General features: G+C 44.1%; 1 protein-coding gene across 1 annotated transcript in view; it reads right to left on the bottom strand.

Moving 5' to 3' along the window:
- The window catches only part of ZW10 (zw10 kinetochore protein), a 30095-nt gene extending 16285 nt beyond the window's left edge, over positions 1-13810 (bottom strand). Inside the window, exons 1-8 of the mRNA XM_056107570.1 lie at positions 13638-13810; positions 12005-12139; positions 6491-6592; positions 5464-5541; positions 5166-5325; positions 3510-3662; positions 2516-2707; positions 65-228 (exon numbers count right to left, since the gene is read on the bottom strand). Of these exons, the coding sequence (XP_055963545.1) occupies positions 65-228; positions 2516-2707; positions 3510-3662; positions 5166-5325; positions 5464-5541; positions 6491-6592; positions 12005-12139; positions 13638-13742 (1089 nt within the window). The 5' untranslated portion in view covers positions 13743-13810. The remainder of the gene's footprint in view (positions 1-64; positions 229-2515; positions 2708-3509; positions 3663-5165; positions 5326-5463; positions 5542-6490; positions 6593-12004; positions 12140-13637) is intronic.
- Between the last annotated feature and the right edge of the window lie 3762 nt (positions 13811-17572).

Here is a 17572-nt window from a genome sequence, read left to right as displayed (position 1 = left end):
ATGGAAGAAAGACACCAGAGGGAAGCTCTAGTTTTCTCACAGCACCTGGGATATCTGCTCTTACCTCTTCGTACTGCTGTAGCTTACTGCTGTTCGTTGGGATAGAATAGACCAAACAGTTCTTAATCAGGCACTCAGATAAATCCTCCCAGATCAGCTCACCCAGGATCTCGGGCAAAATTATTTCAGACACTTTTCCACTTTCTAGGTCATTATTAATAGGCAAATCTGAATGCAAAAGAGAAAGTTTTAAACAAGAAACTATTCGTAGTCGAGAAATATTTTTACATTGCCAAGTTTTCTAGAGTTTGTAACTTTAAGATGATGAGGAAGAAAACTGCTTAGATAATCCAACAGCTGTCTCAATGACAGCGTGGGACAAAGCATGACACACAATTATTTTATTTTCACTTCTCAAATGAACTGTCTACGATGTATTACTGTCTGTACTCTACAACAATAAGATATTACGCCATTTACATTATAATCATTTCTGCTAATCTACTGATCATATAACAAGCACTCAGAAGTTCTGCATGTCAAGCCTTAAAAAACTAAAATTTTGGTTATTTAATATGAATAAACATACTTTTTCTACCTCTGCATACTTCTTTATATTTGTTCTAATTAAAACATCAATAAAATGTATATGGAGCAATATCTCATCTACCAAACAGAGTATTTCAGTACTTTTTAAAAAAGCACATCTGGGGGCTGGAGCGATAGTACAGTGGGTAGGATGTTTGCCCTGCACACGGCCGACCCGGGTTTGATTCCCAGCAGCCCATATGTTCCCCCGAGCACCACCAGGAGTAATTCCTGATTTCAAAGCTACGAGTAACCCCTGTGCATCGCCGGGTGTGACCCAAAAAGAAAAAAAAAAAGAAAAAGAAAAGAAAAAGCATATCTTTACGGTGTTATTTCCCCAAGCATTTTGAGGGAGTTATATTTAAAACATACTACAATTAAATAGTACTGTAGCACTCTAGTACTGTCCTCCCGTTGTTCATTGATTTGCTCAAGCGGGCACCAGTAACGTCTCCATTGTGAGACTTGTTACTGTTTTTGGCATATCGAATACGCCACGGGGAGCTTGCAAGGCTCTGCCGTGCAGGCGAGACACTTCTGGTAGCTTGCCGGGCACTCCAGGAGGGACGAAAGAATCCAACCCAGGTCGGCCATGTTACAATTAAACAATAGTTAATAACAATGTTAATAATAACAGCTAATTATTACTAATAGTTAATAACAATAATCATAACGGGGACCAACTGTTGTGAATCTACTTCTAATTTACCAGAGGAAAAAAATTATGTTATTAGAACCTACTGGGGCTGGAGTGATCACAGAGCCAGGAGTTAGTGCTCAGCACCGCCAAGTATGACCCAAAACAAAATAAAAGAATTCAAACAATAAAAAACTAACCATTTTAAGCACGAATATAAGCAATAAAATTGAAAAGGGATTATTTTCCACATGTTTGTTTCAAAATGGAGATTTTCTATTACTGTGAGTGAAAGAGCACTGCGTACGTGTCTGCTTCTCCTGTAATCAGAGTCCGAGAATGTAATGTTACTAGAAGTCTAGTGAGAATAAAGCAGACACGTAGGGCCACAAGTATGACAAAGACAGAATCTGGGGTACTTCTGCTGACCCTACATCAACCAATATCAGGAAGAAGGAATGCAGAGAAAAGCAAAAAATAAGGTAACTACTGTGGTCCTCTGGCATATGTTACTCAAAATCTCCATTCACTCAGACTGTGGCCACTTTTTAAAATCCAATTTAAGCTGAGGCGGGCCGGGGTGGTGGGGGATGGGGTGGAGATGGTGGGAGGGATGCTGGGAACATTGGTGGAGGAGAATGGGCACTGGTGGAGGGATGGGTAGACGATCATTGTATGACTGTAATGCAAACACAAAAGTTCGAAAGTTTGTAACTGTACCTCACGGTGATTCACTAATAAAAAATTAAAAAAATAAAAATTGAAGGTTCACAAAAGGTACCATAAATTACACCAAAAAAAAAAAAAATCCAATTTAAAGAACTGTTTACTTTGGGGCTGGAGCAATAGCAGAGCAGATGGGGTGTTTGCCTTGCATGTGGCCAACCCAGAATCGATTCCCAGCATCCCATACGGTCCCCTGAGCACTGCCAGGGGTAATTCCTGAGTGCAGAGCCAGGAGTAAACCCTTTGCATCGCCAGGTGTGACGCAAAATAAATAAATAAATAAATAAATAACTGTTTACTTTTAAAAACAATATTAAGTGCCAGAGAGGGAGTACACGGAGCCAATCCCAGCACCCCCAAAGGGTCCCCTGAGTGACAAAGCCAGACTGAGCACTGGCAGGTGTGGCCCCCAAAGAAACATATAGTGAGACTGGGGGTATGTCTTAGGGAACATACTTAGAGAACATATTATTTATGTAGGAGGCCCACGCCATGCCCCACTCATACACAAAAGAATCCAGTATCAGTTTTTCCAAAATATAAAAACACTCTTGAGGAACATACCTAGAAGTTGTTTCTGTAGCACCTCTAGTATCAGTCTTATCTTTGTAAAAACTTCACAGGGTGATGGGTGTTCCAAGTCTGTCGCCACAGATTCAAAGCGAATAATAATGTTATTGGGCTGAGTTTCTATCATCGCATGAAGGGATGGCTCAGATACCAGAGGCATAAGGATATACTTTAGCAGCATCTGACCTGAAAAATTACACAAACATTAAAAGACACTTAGAGAGACTTTTTTTTTCTTTTTGGGTCACACGCAGCGATGCTCAGGGGTTACTCCTGGTTCTGCACTCAGGAATCACTCCTGGAGGTGCTCGGGGGACCATATGGGATGCTGGGAATTGAACCCGGGTTGGCCGCATGCAAGGCAAATGCCCTACCCGATGTGCTATATCGCTCCAGCCCCTAGGAGAGACTTTTAAAGGATATCAAAATAAGTAAAAGACTCTTGAGTCTAACAAAATATATACACCATGGCTTTTGGTACCACCGCCACGTTCTATGGATTTTCCCAGTGAAATTTTCCAACTATTCTATGTATTATGGTAACTTTGAACAATTAAATCAAATAAATAGCGACAGGTAAATTTTAAGTCAGAGAGAAGTGGAAGGGAGCCAAGTCCTTAATAAAAAAGAGTAAGGGCTGGACCACACCGGGTAGGGTATCTGCCTATTCCCAGGTTCTATTCACAGCATCCTATATGGTCCCCCGAGCACCACCAGGAGTAATTCCTAAGTACATAAGCCAGGAGTAACCCCTGTGCATCGCTGGATGTGACCCAAAAAGCCCCCCAAAAATAATTAAAAAATTAAAAATAAATTAAAGAGAGTAATATTTATTCCATTAAACAACACGTAGCAAATCATGAGGCCAAACTCTACAATCACTCCACCAGTGATACTACCCAGAAAATATTTTACAATCCTTCTGCCACGCATTTAATGTTGGACCTTGTGAGATGAGGTGCAAAGGAAATAAAGTGGTATACCTTACCAAATGATTTCAACTTGGTATGCAGCTCCCCGAGAACAGAAAATGCTAAGAGGACAGAGCTGATTGGTGGTGCCTGGCTGTTCTCCTCCTTCTGAGCCTGTTCAGTACATAAATGGAGTTCTGTCTGCAGGCAAAATTTCAAGTTGCTGATATCTAAAGAAGTGGGGGAAAAAATATCAGCTGTATCAGCAATACAAGGTGTCTCCATTTCTATGACTCAGAACTCTACAGATAAGCAAACAATATTTGTAATATACTTCCGATGCAATGATGTATTAATTATGGCATGCACGTCTTTGGCATTATTTTAAAACAGGAAATAACTTTTAATGGTATCGTCAAGGAATTAAGGCATAAACACAAGATGATGTGCCTCCAATAAATGCTTATTAACTACATATTAAATGACTAAACAAAGTCAAGAAACGAAATAGAAGTGAGGTACTGGTTTCACTTCCAACTTCTACGTCTTTCTTGCCAAGGGAAGAGAACTGCCCGCTGCGCAAGTTCGACAGGAACGTCCCTAACAAAGAATTAACACGCGTCACTGCCTCTTAATTTTATAGTCTGTTAAATGTATAACCCCAAACTTTCTAGGTTACTTCCTTCTTAAAACTAAATTACTTAAGTCCATACAAGTGAGTGCAGACACATAACATATCTGGGCAAAGTATGAAGCTCAAATAAATGAAATCGCAAGACACTGCTGGAAAATATACCCTAAGTAATGATTAATCTTTTACACGCGGATTTAACTTGTATAAACAAGACATCAAAGGTGACTCATATTTGATGGTGTGTAGAGGGGCTAGGAGTCTACTAATTTAATCAGAAAAGGTCAGATGCCAAGGGATGGAGACCAGCAGTAAAGAACCAGCCTTGAGGCCCTGCTCAAATTCCAGCACCACAAAAGAAAAAAAAGTCATTTACCTAATATCTTTACCTGGCAAAGCACCCCATGTCAAAATTTCATCACCGCTTCTGTTTTGGTTTGGGGGGCATCCCAAACAGTGCTCAGAGACATGGGGGCCCCCGATGGTGATTCCCGGCCAGCCAGGACAGTGGTTCAATGCGAGGGCCCTGCAATGCTGGAGATTATCCAGCCAACCTGGTGATGCCTGCAGGTGTCTAGGGCTACCCCCAAGAGACACTCAGGGGACCAGGTGATGGCCGGGGATTGAACCAGGGTCAGCTGCATACAGGGCATGTAGCTTAACCCTTACACTATCTCACCAACCCACTGAGTCCCACCGCTTGTCTTCTTCCTTGGCGAGAGAATATCTGAATAGCTTCTTTTTCACCCTTTCTAGTCAAAACAAACAGTTGGGATGAGGACAACCAAGAACAGGCACATCCCATAACGCAGAGAATATATGTGGGTGTTCTTAAACAACTTCCACCTCTAACCACATCCTGTCCACACAGACTTTACCAACCCACTCACCTTTTCTCTAGAAGAAAAGGAGACTGATATTGAAGGGAAGGGAGGACACTTTCGGGGCCCAATTTAGTTAATATGAGATTCAATGTAGACGTGGAAATCAATTAAATAAGACTGTCTCAAATACCAGTATAAAATACTTAAAATATATTTAGAGATCAAACCGGTTCAGCCAGATCAAGCAAGGAAATGAAGGCCCTTGTGACCGACAGTACCTTTTGATGGTGGGAACTTCCACACAATCAATTTCTGCCACTCTTCTCCAAGGTGATAAAGTATGTTCTGTTTCTGGACTGTGAACTCCATGCTGAGAGACTTCAGTATTTTTAAGTCAAAGCATTTTCTGGATTTTATTAACTTCAAGCATTTCTGTGCCTGGTCATGAAACGGAATGACGGTTAAACACTCCACTTGGATCAGGGCAATTGGAATAGAAGGAAGACACAGAGTCCCGATTTTAATAAAAACAAGAACAGGAACTAGTTCTTTATGCTTTAAGAAAGTGTTTACTACCTCTTCTAGGTGCTGAGCGGCAGTGACATATTTCTTCGCTGTTAGCGCACAATTATATTCTTCAATAGCAGTGGAAAACTGAAAGATAAGCATAGATATTAGGAATTCCAGAGACTATAAAACCCTGCTCTCCCAGAAGCGCAAGGCCGCATTTGCGGCCACGCGACATCTTATCATCTAGTTCCTACTCTGGAGAACCGCCAGGCTACCAAAAGTATCCTGCCCACACGGCAGACTCTGGTAAACTCCCCATGCGTGTTCAATATGCCAAAAACCAGTAACAATGATGGGTCTCATTCTCCTGACCCTGAAAGAGCCTCGAATGTGGCACTTTTTAAAATCTCAGGGCTAGGATGAAGGAGATGTTACTGGGGCCTGCTCTTGGCAATCGATGAACAACAGGAAGACAGTGATACAGTGATTAGGAATTCTATTCTTATATTTCAAGACTATTTGCTTGCTGTTGGTATATGTGCTGCCAAAGTGAGCACAAGTTTATTTTTACAATTTAAAAGTATGAGGCCAGAGAGACAGTGGGTAGGGCGCTTGCTCTGCACACAGCTAACCCAGGTTGGATCCCTGGTACCCCATATGGTACTCTGAACCTGCCAGGAGTGTTATATAGTTTACCTCAGCACAGAGGTGGGAGTCAGCCCTGAGCATCACCGGGTATGGCCCCCAAGCCCAAAATTAATAAAAATACAACATAAACAGATACCTTCAAGCTAGGGAATTTAATTAGAAGACCAATTTAAAAACTCATCACCACGAGGGGGAGGGGGGCTGGAGCAATAGCACAGCAGGTAGGGCATTTGCCTTGCATGCAGCCGACCGGGGTTCAATTCCCAGAATCTCATATGGTCCTCCAAGCACCGCCAGGAGTAATTCCTGAGTGCATGAGCTAGGAGTAACCCCTGTGCAAAACTGGGTGTGACCCAAAAAGCAAAAAAAAATTTTAAATTAAAATTAAAATAAATAAAAAACTTATCACCACAGAAATACTAAAGCTCAAGCTGAGTTTACTGACCTCTTGCAGCTGTTTAAGCAAACTTAAGACGACTAAGTCTCTATCCAACTGGTGCTTCAGGTCTGTGAATTCAGCTGTTGATACGTGAAGATCTCGGCGAACCTAATTCACACATCAAAGACAAGTACGTTAATGCGATGTTCTACTTAACACAATAACTAGTCACAGCTACCAGTGAACTTTACTACGGAAATCAAACTCACGTTGGAGTTTAAATGCCAGAAAACCTGGATGGGGCATGTGGGAATCACAGAATATAGTCTTCCTTACCTACTGTTCACTATATGATCTGGTTTCTACCTCTCCCATGTCACTGCAAGAATTCTAAGCCAGCTGGTTCCAGAAACATGTCCTTATTAGCAAATGCAAAGCATATACAATTAGTATTTATTTATTTACTTATTTTGCTTTTTGGGTCACACCCAGCGATGCACAGGGATTACTCTTGGCTCTTCACTCAGGAATTACTCCTGGCGGTGCTCGGGGGACCATATGGGATGCTGGGAATTGAACCCGGGTCGGCCGCATGCAAGGCAAACGCCCTACCCGCTGTGCTATCACTCCAGCCCCCACAATTAGTATTTAATTATCAGTACGCTGTCACTTTCCTAGCAACATTCTCTATGGATTTTCCTCCTAGTTCTCTGACCATTCCTGTCATTTTTCCTTGGGGACACATGTCCTCCTTAAGCACTTCACACATGCTGACACTCCTTTCCTCCTGGCCCTCTTCTTACTCTCTAAACCAGTCAAAAACTAAATTTTTGCCCCGGTTCATCCAAGGCCATGTGGCAACATCGAAAGATAGAGTGAGTTGTCACAACCAAAGCTGTAGAAATCAAGGACACCGCTAGAATACCGCCTACACTGTACAGAATCACCCTCCATGACAGAGAATTATCCAGTCTCAAAGATCAACAGGAGGGGGCTGGAGCGATAGTACAGCAGGCAGGGCATTTGCCTTGCACTCAGTCAACCCAGGTTCGATTCCCAGCATTCCATATGGTCCCCCGAGCACTGCCAGTAGCTCCTGAGTGCAAAGCCAGGAGTAACCCCTGTGCACTGCTGAGTGTGACCCAAAAAGGAAAAAAAAAATCAACAGGAGTAAGGCTGAGAAGCCCTCATCTATACACCCTTTCTGAGCGATCTCGTCAATTCCTATGGTTTCAATTTCTAAATCCTGCTATCTCAATCCGTATCGCTTTTCTTACACCAAAACAAGACAATGAATGAGGGCATGTGTAAACGGACTGCTAAGATCCATTCTCTCGGCTTGCCAACTACATTTATAAATTCTTCCTCACAGGAGAGGGGGGGACCAGGTACCTAGGATCTCACCAAAAATGTAAGGCAGAAATGATGCGAAAGACTGCATGAAAAAGAGAGAAAAAGAAAGAAATTTTTTAGTCCTCTCTTCGCCCTTAACAAAATCCTAGAGTATTACTTGGTTATCTTATTATGTACTTATTCTCCCTCAAGCAGGTCCGAGATGAGGCCTGAGAGATTCCTACCAAGTCGCTAGGGGTTATCAGTTCTGTCACTCTTCGGTTTGTTGCAAGGCAATTCTTACGGGATCGCCTGCATTTCTGTCAAGCAGTCACTGCTTCTTTGTGCAAGACTCTTGAAGAATATCTGGATAGGAAACAGCCTGGAAAACAGAGATGCCATTTCCTCCAAAAGCAGACCTGTTCCTTTCCATTACCTTCACTATACTAAGCTTCCTAAACTCTGGGGTTTCCTACAGTGCAATTCACTGCCCACGGCCTGCCTAGGCGACGAGAGCACTGTGCAGAAACACATACTGGCTACGCCTCTATTTAATAAACTCTCTTGTCTCCACCCCAAAGTTTCTTAGGTTCTACTAACACCCATGGAAGCTGTGGCAGGCCAATTCGGTCACAAGCAAGCCATTACAAATCTCAGATCCCTTTCAACAGGACTTGACATGGGGTAAAATAAAGCGGGCAGGACCCCGCACCAGGCTGTTCATTCGGGGAGCCCTGGAGGGGGGTGGATGAGACCCCTCCCTACCCCAAGGGACCCAGCCCCCATAACCAAAAACCCCCAGAACTCAACTGCCACCAGACTCATGGCCACTCTACATACATTCCGGTTGTGCTTAACCCATGAATGAACCTATTCCTAGAGTGCGTAGCTGAGAAACTCATACTTCACACCGCCCATATTCCAAGAGTACCGCACCACATTTGATTAAAGTAGGAGGCGGGGCTGGAGTGATAGCACAGCGGGCAGGGTGTTTGCCTTGCACGCAGCCGACCTGGGTTCGATTCCCAGCATCCCATATGGTCCCCCGAGCACCGCCAGGAGTAATTCCTGAGTGCATGAGCCAGGAATAACCCCTGTGCATCGCTGGGTGTGATCCAAAAAACAAAAAATAAAAAAATAAAGTAGGAGGCAACCAATCATAAAAGGAAAATTTTTATATATTTATATACATATATATATATATATATATCTGGAGTGATAGCACAGTGGGTATGGCGTTGCCTTGCACACAGCCGACATAGCCAATCCGAGTTCAATTCTTCCACCCATCAGGCCCAGCAAGCTACTGAGAGTATCTCTCCCGCACAGCAAAGCCTGGCAAGCTACCCCTGAAGTATTTGATATGCCAAACACAGTAACAAGTCTCACAACATTACTGGGCCCACTCAAGCAAATCGATGAACAATGGGAGGATAGGACAGTGACAGCAATATTTTATATATATATATGTATATATATACATATATACATGTATATATATATAAATATAAAGAGTTCTCGATCTAGGTACACATAACTGTTGCATTCGGAGATGTTTATTCCATTAAGAGCGAAGGGATTGTCAGGAACGAGTCCGTTTCTCATATATATATATATATATATATATATTAGCACACAAGGCTCAACCTTTAACAACATGTTAGTGATCTCTTATAGAAGGGCTTAATGACCCCTGGGGGAAATAAAACAATCTTCACACTCTTTCCTCTAAGGAAACATTTTTTGTAGCATTTTCAGTGGTTTTTCATAACAAACAATATAAAATAAATCATTTTGGTTCTGCTTTGGGGCAGGAGTTGAGGTTCAAAATGGAAACATCCAAAATATGGTGATGGGAAGATGTAATGGTGGTGGGATTGATGTTCAAATATTAAACATAATCGAATACTGTGAACTACTTTATAAAATAAAAAAAATAATAAAATAAAAATAAAACGGAAAGGCCTTACACGTGAGAACAGTCTGCAAACCTAGATCACGACGACTAAAAATATTCATCCCAGTGGGCCCGGAGAGAGTACACGCGGTCCCAGGCCCTGCATACTGCCAGCCCCACGCATGTTCCGTGATACTACGTGGGAGAGCTGCCAGAAACGCTCACAGTCCGCACTCCCAAGAACAGTAAAACAGAACGACTTGGCTTAAACCTCTCCTACCAGCTGGCTCTCTTTCAACTGCTTGCTTCGTCAAAAAGGAGGCGAAAATCCTAATAAGATAATAGGTTAAAAATAGTTTTTAGATTATAAACAGGTATTTGTTTCTAGACTTGCTTGCTTTTGTGATAGTACTCTAGCACTCTTCCTCACCAGACTTTCTATAGTTAGCAGAGTAAGTAAACACTGTCCCATAAAGTGATAAACAGACAAATTGTCCCTGTAAGACAGACGGAGACAATTCTGTGATAAAATTTTACAGATATGTACGTTTCTCTGTTCTGACATATAAAAGAATATAAACAAACAAATAAAAAAAAAAACTGAACTTGGAAGTAGGAAGAGGCAAGCCTGTCCCAACAAGTAAAGTATATTGCTAACGTTTATAGAATCATTAACTGAAACAGAAATATTAAAACTATGCGATCCCATTTCAATTTCAATGAATATAATTTTGGGTAGTTACTATATAAAAACAAACAAGGAGAAAAACAAAAAACAAACAGACCAAAAAAAAAAAAAAAAAACAAAACAAGGATTCTAGGCATGCCCAAGAAAAGTAATTTTCTGATAGGAAATAAAGAGTGTTCGTAAATAGCAAACCAAGTAAATTTTCCAGAAGGCCAAAAGACAACTATTATGCCAAAGCTTAGATAAAGAGAGCTGCAGATAGCAGAATGCTGGCCAAGACTTTAAACTAGGAGAGGTAGTACAGTGGGCAGGGCATTTGCCTTGCATATGGTCAACCCAGTTTTGCTCCCGAGGACCCCATATGGTCCCCCTAACCCTGGCCAGGAGTAATCTCTGAGAAAAGAGCCAGGAGTAAGCCCTGAGCATTGTCAGGTGTGGCCCCAAGATCAAAGCAGATGCTGAGTGCCTTAAGGTAACTGGCCCATAAACAAGGTTTATGGTAACTTTTTAAAGGCTATAATACTGTCTTGCATTCGGACAGTACTTTATCCTTGTTGTTTTGTTTTGAGGCCACACCCAGCAGTGCTCAGGGTTTGTACTCAAGGATCACACCTGACAGTATTCAATTCAGTGAAACCTGTGTGGTGAGGAAGAGTGAACCCAGGCTGGCCATGTGCCAGGCAAGCCCATGCTGTTCGTCCTGGTACTTGACATTTTTTAAAAGTCTCAGGATTTTTATCTTCATAAAGAAAAACATGTGAGGCTTAGGATAGAATCATTTGTCCTTTTTCTTTTGTCTCCTAGTTTAGGTATGAATTTAGTTTTGGTTTGGGGGCCACACCCGGCACTGGCACCTCATGATCTCTTGAGCACCACCAAGCACGGAGCCAGCTGTGCCTCCCCCCACCAAAAACCTAAGTCATGGTCATTTAAGGTATTTATATCTTATGTTTGGAAGTCACCCTAAAACTCTCTACCGAAACCTCCATTTGCTAATGAGGAGAGTGAGTGAAAAAATTATACAGACCCAAGACATAGCTCAAAGGACTGGAGTCCAGGTCTTGCTTCCGGGAATCCTGGATTTACTCATCAACTCTACTTATTTCCTCACTGTCATCACTGTGAGAGACTATCAATGCCTGCCCGCAAACAAAAATGAGCTGCTGGGGCTGGAGCGACAGCACAGCGGGTTGGGCGTTTGCCTTGCACGCGGCCGACCTGGGTTCAATTCCCGGCATCCCATATGGTCCCCCGAGCACTGCCAGGAGTAATTCCTGAGTGCAGAGCCAGGAGTAACCCTGAGCATCGCCAAGTGTGACCCAAAAAGCAAAAAAAAAAAAAAAAAAAAAAAAAAAGTCGCCTACAAACCTCCCAAATACAATGAACTATGAACTTGTGTGAGAATGTGTGTATGTGTGCGTGTGCGTGTGTTGTGTGTGTGTGTGTGTGTGTGTTCCCAGGGATCAGACCCATCTACTGCTGAACCATATCTCTAGTCCTAACAAATTTCCTACCTCTCTCTCTATTCTGGACTTCAGCTGGTGTGTGTGTGTATATGCGTGTGTGTGTGTGTGTGTGTGTGTGTGTGTGTTCGTGTGTGTGTTGCCAGGGATCAGACCCATCTACTGCTGAACCACATCTCCAGTCCTAACAAATTTCCTACCTCTCTCTCTATTCTGGACTTCAGCTGGTCGATGTCATCAGAGAGCTTATCCACCTGCGTCACCAGGTCCTGCGCACTCTGCATGCTAGGCAGGAACTCATTGTACTTTTTGCTGATCAAACTGCATACTTCACCCTAAAATATAAAATAGGGGGAAAAAAATCATAATTTACTTATCTTTACTTAAAGGACCATGACTGACAAGGTTACTGACAGCTGGGTCTTAAGCCTACAATATTCCAAAACCAATGCCACCACCAGTACCATTTCCCTCCAACCAGTGTTCCCGTGATCCCTCCCACTCAGCACCCCCACCCCCACCTCCCTCCACCTGCCACCCTGACAGGCACATTTCAAAAGTTCGGTGGTGGTCGTCTAGATTGCATGTGTTGGGTGCTGTGGAGTCTATGCTTTGAATTTTATACTGCTAGACCCCTGGTCCCTAACCTCTGTTTCCCTATTACTTCCCTCTCTCACCTTCTTCCTTGCCCCCCCCCCAATTTCTTTCCTTCTCTGTCAAATTACAATGATGTGATAAAGGGCTTTATTATAAGCCTATAATGTATCGAAAGGAGGATACCTGAGATTACCCTTGACCCTAGATTACAGAGAAGGACAAGAGAGGTAAAACATCAAGGGGAGGTGTAAGAAGACATGGACGGGGTAAGATGCCATGGGGGGGAGGGGTAGAGATATATGTATAAATCCAAATTACAGAGCCAACAACACTGCAAGCGCAAGATCCCAACTACAACGACCAAACTTAAAAACTTAAAAGCTCCATGACTGACAGGGAGGAAGGTGGGAGGGGCCCTAGGGACCCTGGTTGCAGGGTCAGTGTTGGAACAGCCTAAAACTCAACTACAAATAACTAGGGTGGCAGCAATAGTGCAGCGGGTAAGTCATACTTGTCTTGCCCTTGGGTTTGATTCCTGGTGTCCCATATGGTCCCCCGAGCCGACCAGAAGTGATCCGTGAGCAGAGAGCCAGGAGTGAGCCCTGAGCACGGAACCAAGGGTCAGCCCTGGGCAGAGAGCTCCCACTGAGCCCTGAGCACAGAGTCAGGAGATAGCCCTGAGCACAGAGCAAGAAGTGATCCCTGAGCACGGAGACAGGAGACAGTCCTGAGCATGAGGCCAGGTGTGATCCCCGAGCAAAGAGCCAGGAGTGAACCCCGAGCACAAAGCCTGGAGTGAGCCCTGAGCACAGAACCAGGAGTGATCCCTGAGCACACAGCCAGGAGTAATCCCCGAGCAAAGAGCCAGGAGTGATCCCCGAGCACTGAGCCAGGAGTGATCCCCGAGCACTGAGCCAGGAGTGACCCCCGAGCACAGAGCCCGGAGTGACCCTGAGCACAGAGCCTGGAGTCAGCCCTGAGCATAAAAACAGGGGACACCCCTGAGCACGGAGCCAGGAGTCAGCTCTGAGCATAGAGCCAGGAGTGATCCCTGAGCACGGAGCCAGGAGTGATCCGTGAGCCAGGAGTGATCCTGGAGCCAGGAGTCAGCCTGAGCACAGAGTCAGGAGTCACTGGGCCGCGAGCCCCTCCCCGGCGGCCCGGGAGTCCACCCGCCTCGCCCCCGACCCCCGCCCCGGGGGTGCCTTCCGCCGCTCCCGGCTGCTCCGCCCTCACCTTGACTTCCTCCACCTGCCGGGTCAGACGGCCGATCTGGGTGCCCAGATCCTCCTTCTCCAGCCTCCCCGAGTGCGCCAGGACTTCCGTGACGAACGAGGCCATCGCGCCCGCCAGGACCCGCGCGGACACTGACGCGTCCCTCGCCCCGGAGCCAGCGCGGCCGCTCCGCTCCCGCCGCCGGCCCCGCCGCAGAGCCTGCCGGGAAACGGAGTCCTCCGGGCCCAGCGGGCCGCACTACAACTCCCGGGAGGCACCGCGGCTATGCCGGCGCGGCCAGTCCCCAAGAGTCTAGTGGAACTACAACTCCCAGGAGGCACCGCGGCTACCCCGGCGTCGCCTTTCCCGGGGTCCAGCGGAACTACAATTCCCAGGAGGCACCGCGGCTATCCCGGCGGCGCCTTTTCCCGGAGTCTAGTGGTTGGTTGGCCAGCTCCGACACGCGTTTTCTCCGCTGCTTTCAAAAAAGGGAGAAAAAAAACCCCACCTTTCTCTTCCCTCCTGTTTTCACTACAAGAAATGTAAAGTTATTTGATAAGCAGTCCTAGCGTTTCTCAATTTTGTAACATTTGCCTGAGAAATGTTATCGAGCCGGAAGAGCCTTAGGGCGCGCTTCATCTTTTTAACCTTGGTGGTTCTCTTTGATTGCAGTGACCAGCCTATAGGAGTGGTGCCCTCTGGAGTTGAGCAGTGAAGTGACATCGGCTGATAAATAAAAATCGGCCTGTAATTCCACACCTCTCTATTGCGTAGTTTAAGTCACTTCTGTGTACATATGATAAAAACATGTACTATAGGTACATATTAAATACTTGTACATCATATTACTTAGAGTTTAAAAATTAGTTACAGGGGACTGGAGAGATAGTACAGCGGGTAAGGTGCACGTGGCCCAACAGAACTTGATCCCCTGCACCCCGTATAGTCCCCGAGCACCATCAGGAGTGAATTCCAGAGTGCAGAGCCAGGCTTAAGCCCTGAGCAGTGCTGGATAGTGACTCCAAAACAAATAAACAATAAATTGCAATGCTACGTGGACTAGAACAAAGTATTTAGGATTTTTTCTTTAAATCAGAGATTACAACTTAACTTTATTAAAAGCTTTAAAAATTAAGTCGCGGGCCAGAGCGATAGTACAGTGGGTATGACAGCAGCCTTGCATGCAGTCAACCCAGATTCAATCCTTGGCATTCCATACGGTGCCCTGAGCATTGCCAGGAGTGATTCCTGAATGTAGATCCAGGAGTAACTCCTGACCCCCACTGAAGGGGGGGCACCGAAAAACCAAACAAAAAATTAAGTTGCATTATTGTATTTATTTGGGGGGGGGAAGGGGACACACCTGGAAGTGCTCAAGGTTGACTCCTGACTCTGCACTCAGGGATCACTCCTGGTAGGGTTCAGGGGACCATTTAGCACCATTGGTGACCAAGCCCAGCTTGTCTACATGCAAGTACTGCCGTACTAGGTCTCCAATCCATGTTGCACTATTTAAATGCATTTCACACCAAAATACATTCACGAGTATACTATACCACATCCCATTTTTTAAATACAATTATCAGCTTGCTCTTCAAGTCTGTGTTCTCCCTTTAACATGTATCTTGCTTCTTTGTCGCTGAGTTTCTTTCTTTCTTTTTTTTTCGTGAAACACCATGAGGTACAGTTATAGACTTACAAATTTTTGTGTTTGGGTTTCAGTTATACAATGATCAAGTACCCATCCCTCCACCAGTGCCCATTTTCCACCACCACGGGTCCCAGTACCCCTCCCACCCCCACCCCACCCCCCATCCCACCCTGCCTCTGTGGCAGGGCATTCCCTTTTGTTCTCTCTCTCTCCTTTTGGGTGTTGTGGTTTGCAAGAGAGGCACTGAGTGGCAATCATGTTTGGTCTATCGTCTACTTTCTGTCGCTGTGTTTCTTTGCTTGCTTATTTCCTCTCTGGAGAAGCCTGTGTTCTCCTGACCATGTACTTCTCCTTTCTCTCCCATCACATGTTTCTAAATACATTTCAATTAAAACTTTCTGCTTAAAAGTGAATGGACTATGCGTTAATCCGCACCACCATGCCTGCCCGAAGGGGAAAGGGTGTTGCTCCCTTCCGCCTTTTTCCCTCTGGAAAGAAAGATGTCAGCCACTTCGGAGCTTTATGGAAAGCCAGGTATGAGCCAGTCGTGATGGGACAACTGAAACCTCATGGGAAGGGGGGCATTCCCAGCTCGTCCTTCACGCCCTACCAAGGTCAGGAGTTGCCCCTCATGAGGGGCTCTCCGGCACGGCCATGGCTCCAGAGCACAGAAACCAATCTCATAATTATCTGACTCTCAGCAGAAATACTTCTAGGCTTAATAAGTAAAATACCAGAAACCCAAAATTGCACGGCCACAATAGCAGCCGCGCGACATCATTTGATTCTTGTGACCAGCTGTAGAAAACAAATTATTTCACAATGCCTTTTCAGCATGTCTGATTTGGGGATGTAAACTCTAAATAATAATGGTGCATCTTTTGTCGAAACAATGAATCTAATCAAAGTAGATAGAGTGTTAACTAGAATTCATCTGCCTCACAGGCATTGGGAGGGGGGGTTTATTGGGGTTCTTCAGGGTGAAAAATAAGTATTGGTAAAGGGAATTGTATATGATATTTGCATGACCGAGACTTAAACCTGAAAGCTTTGTAACTTTTCCCACAGTGATTCAATAAATAAATAAAGAAATAAAGAAGAAAAAGAAACATTTCTGCTTAAAAAACAAAATCAAGTATACAGAAGTAAATAATGTACACCAGAACAGTGGTAGACTTAATGGTATTCATTCTTTTCTATTTTACTGTTTCCTTTCTACTATAAAATATACTGTTTTACTATTCTATTTTACTATGTTTATATTCTACTATAAACTATATGCTTTACTATATGTTACTATTAACTATTCTATTATAAACATGAACTGCTTTAATTTCAATGTTTTTTTTTTAACATGGGGATCAAACCCAGGACCTCATACTTGCAAGACAAGCATTCTACCACTGAGTTACATCACAAGGACTCTACCACTGAGTTACAACCCTCGCCCCTCTTTAATTTTTCAAGTATCTTATGAGGGTCAAGACCAACAGATATTGACCCTAAGATCCTAATCATTTTTTTATTCCCTCCCCCCTTTCCTTCATTGTTGTTTGTAGGATAACTTTGATTTGTCCTTTCCGACTTACCACAGGGAGCTTAGTATAAACTTAAGCTTACTAAGTTACTCCCATCACAGTGCTCCCATTTCTCTGTGTTTACTTGTAACCTCTTTCTGGGTGCTCTGTTGACTTGTAAATATTGTTTTCCTCTTCTCCTTAAGTCCTTTGCATAGTTAATTCAGAGCAATGCCCTTTTTGTATGGGCACAAGAAGACAATGCTATGCTTTTGTAACTTGGGAGTAAATTGAAACTTGGGAGTAAATTGACTCCAGATAATATTACCTCCAGGGCATCTGTTCTCTCGACCTAAGCCTCAGTTGCCCTTATCCTAGCACCCCAAAAGCAGGGTCCCGACGAGGGACTGGATGGGCCCAGGGCAAGCTATGAGCTACGTGCTACCTTGGCATCGAAATGACCCAGGTCAAAGTGCCACAATGCTTAACTATAAGTCAAGATCGTGGTCATGGACAAATGCTGTCATGATCCAAAAAGTAATAACTAAATTTGGACCCTGCTAGAGTTAGGAATGATTAATCCGGCCTGAGCACTGTAGTCTGAATCTGTGGTGAGATGTCCCCAGGAGAGCCACCCTACAAGCTCAATGTATCTCTTACTGTATCCATACAAAATAACTAATATTAAGAAGTAGAATTAGGATGTTAATTAAGTTATTGGACTAAGGGAAGGAGAAAAACACCTTAAGTGGTATTGTGCCCATGAGCAAAGGAAGGGCTTTTTTATG

Source organism: Sorex fumeus, unplaced genomic scaffold (assembly GCF_029834395.1).
Source record: "Sorex fumeus unplaced genomic scaffold, SorFum_2.1 ptg000169l, whole genome shotgun sequence".
Lineage (NCBI taxonomy): Eukaryota > Metazoa > Chordata > Mammalia > Eulipotyphla > Soricidae > Sorex > Sorex fumeus.
Note: the sequence above shows the minus strand (reverse complement) of the source record. Positions and strands in the feature narration are given on the sequence as shown.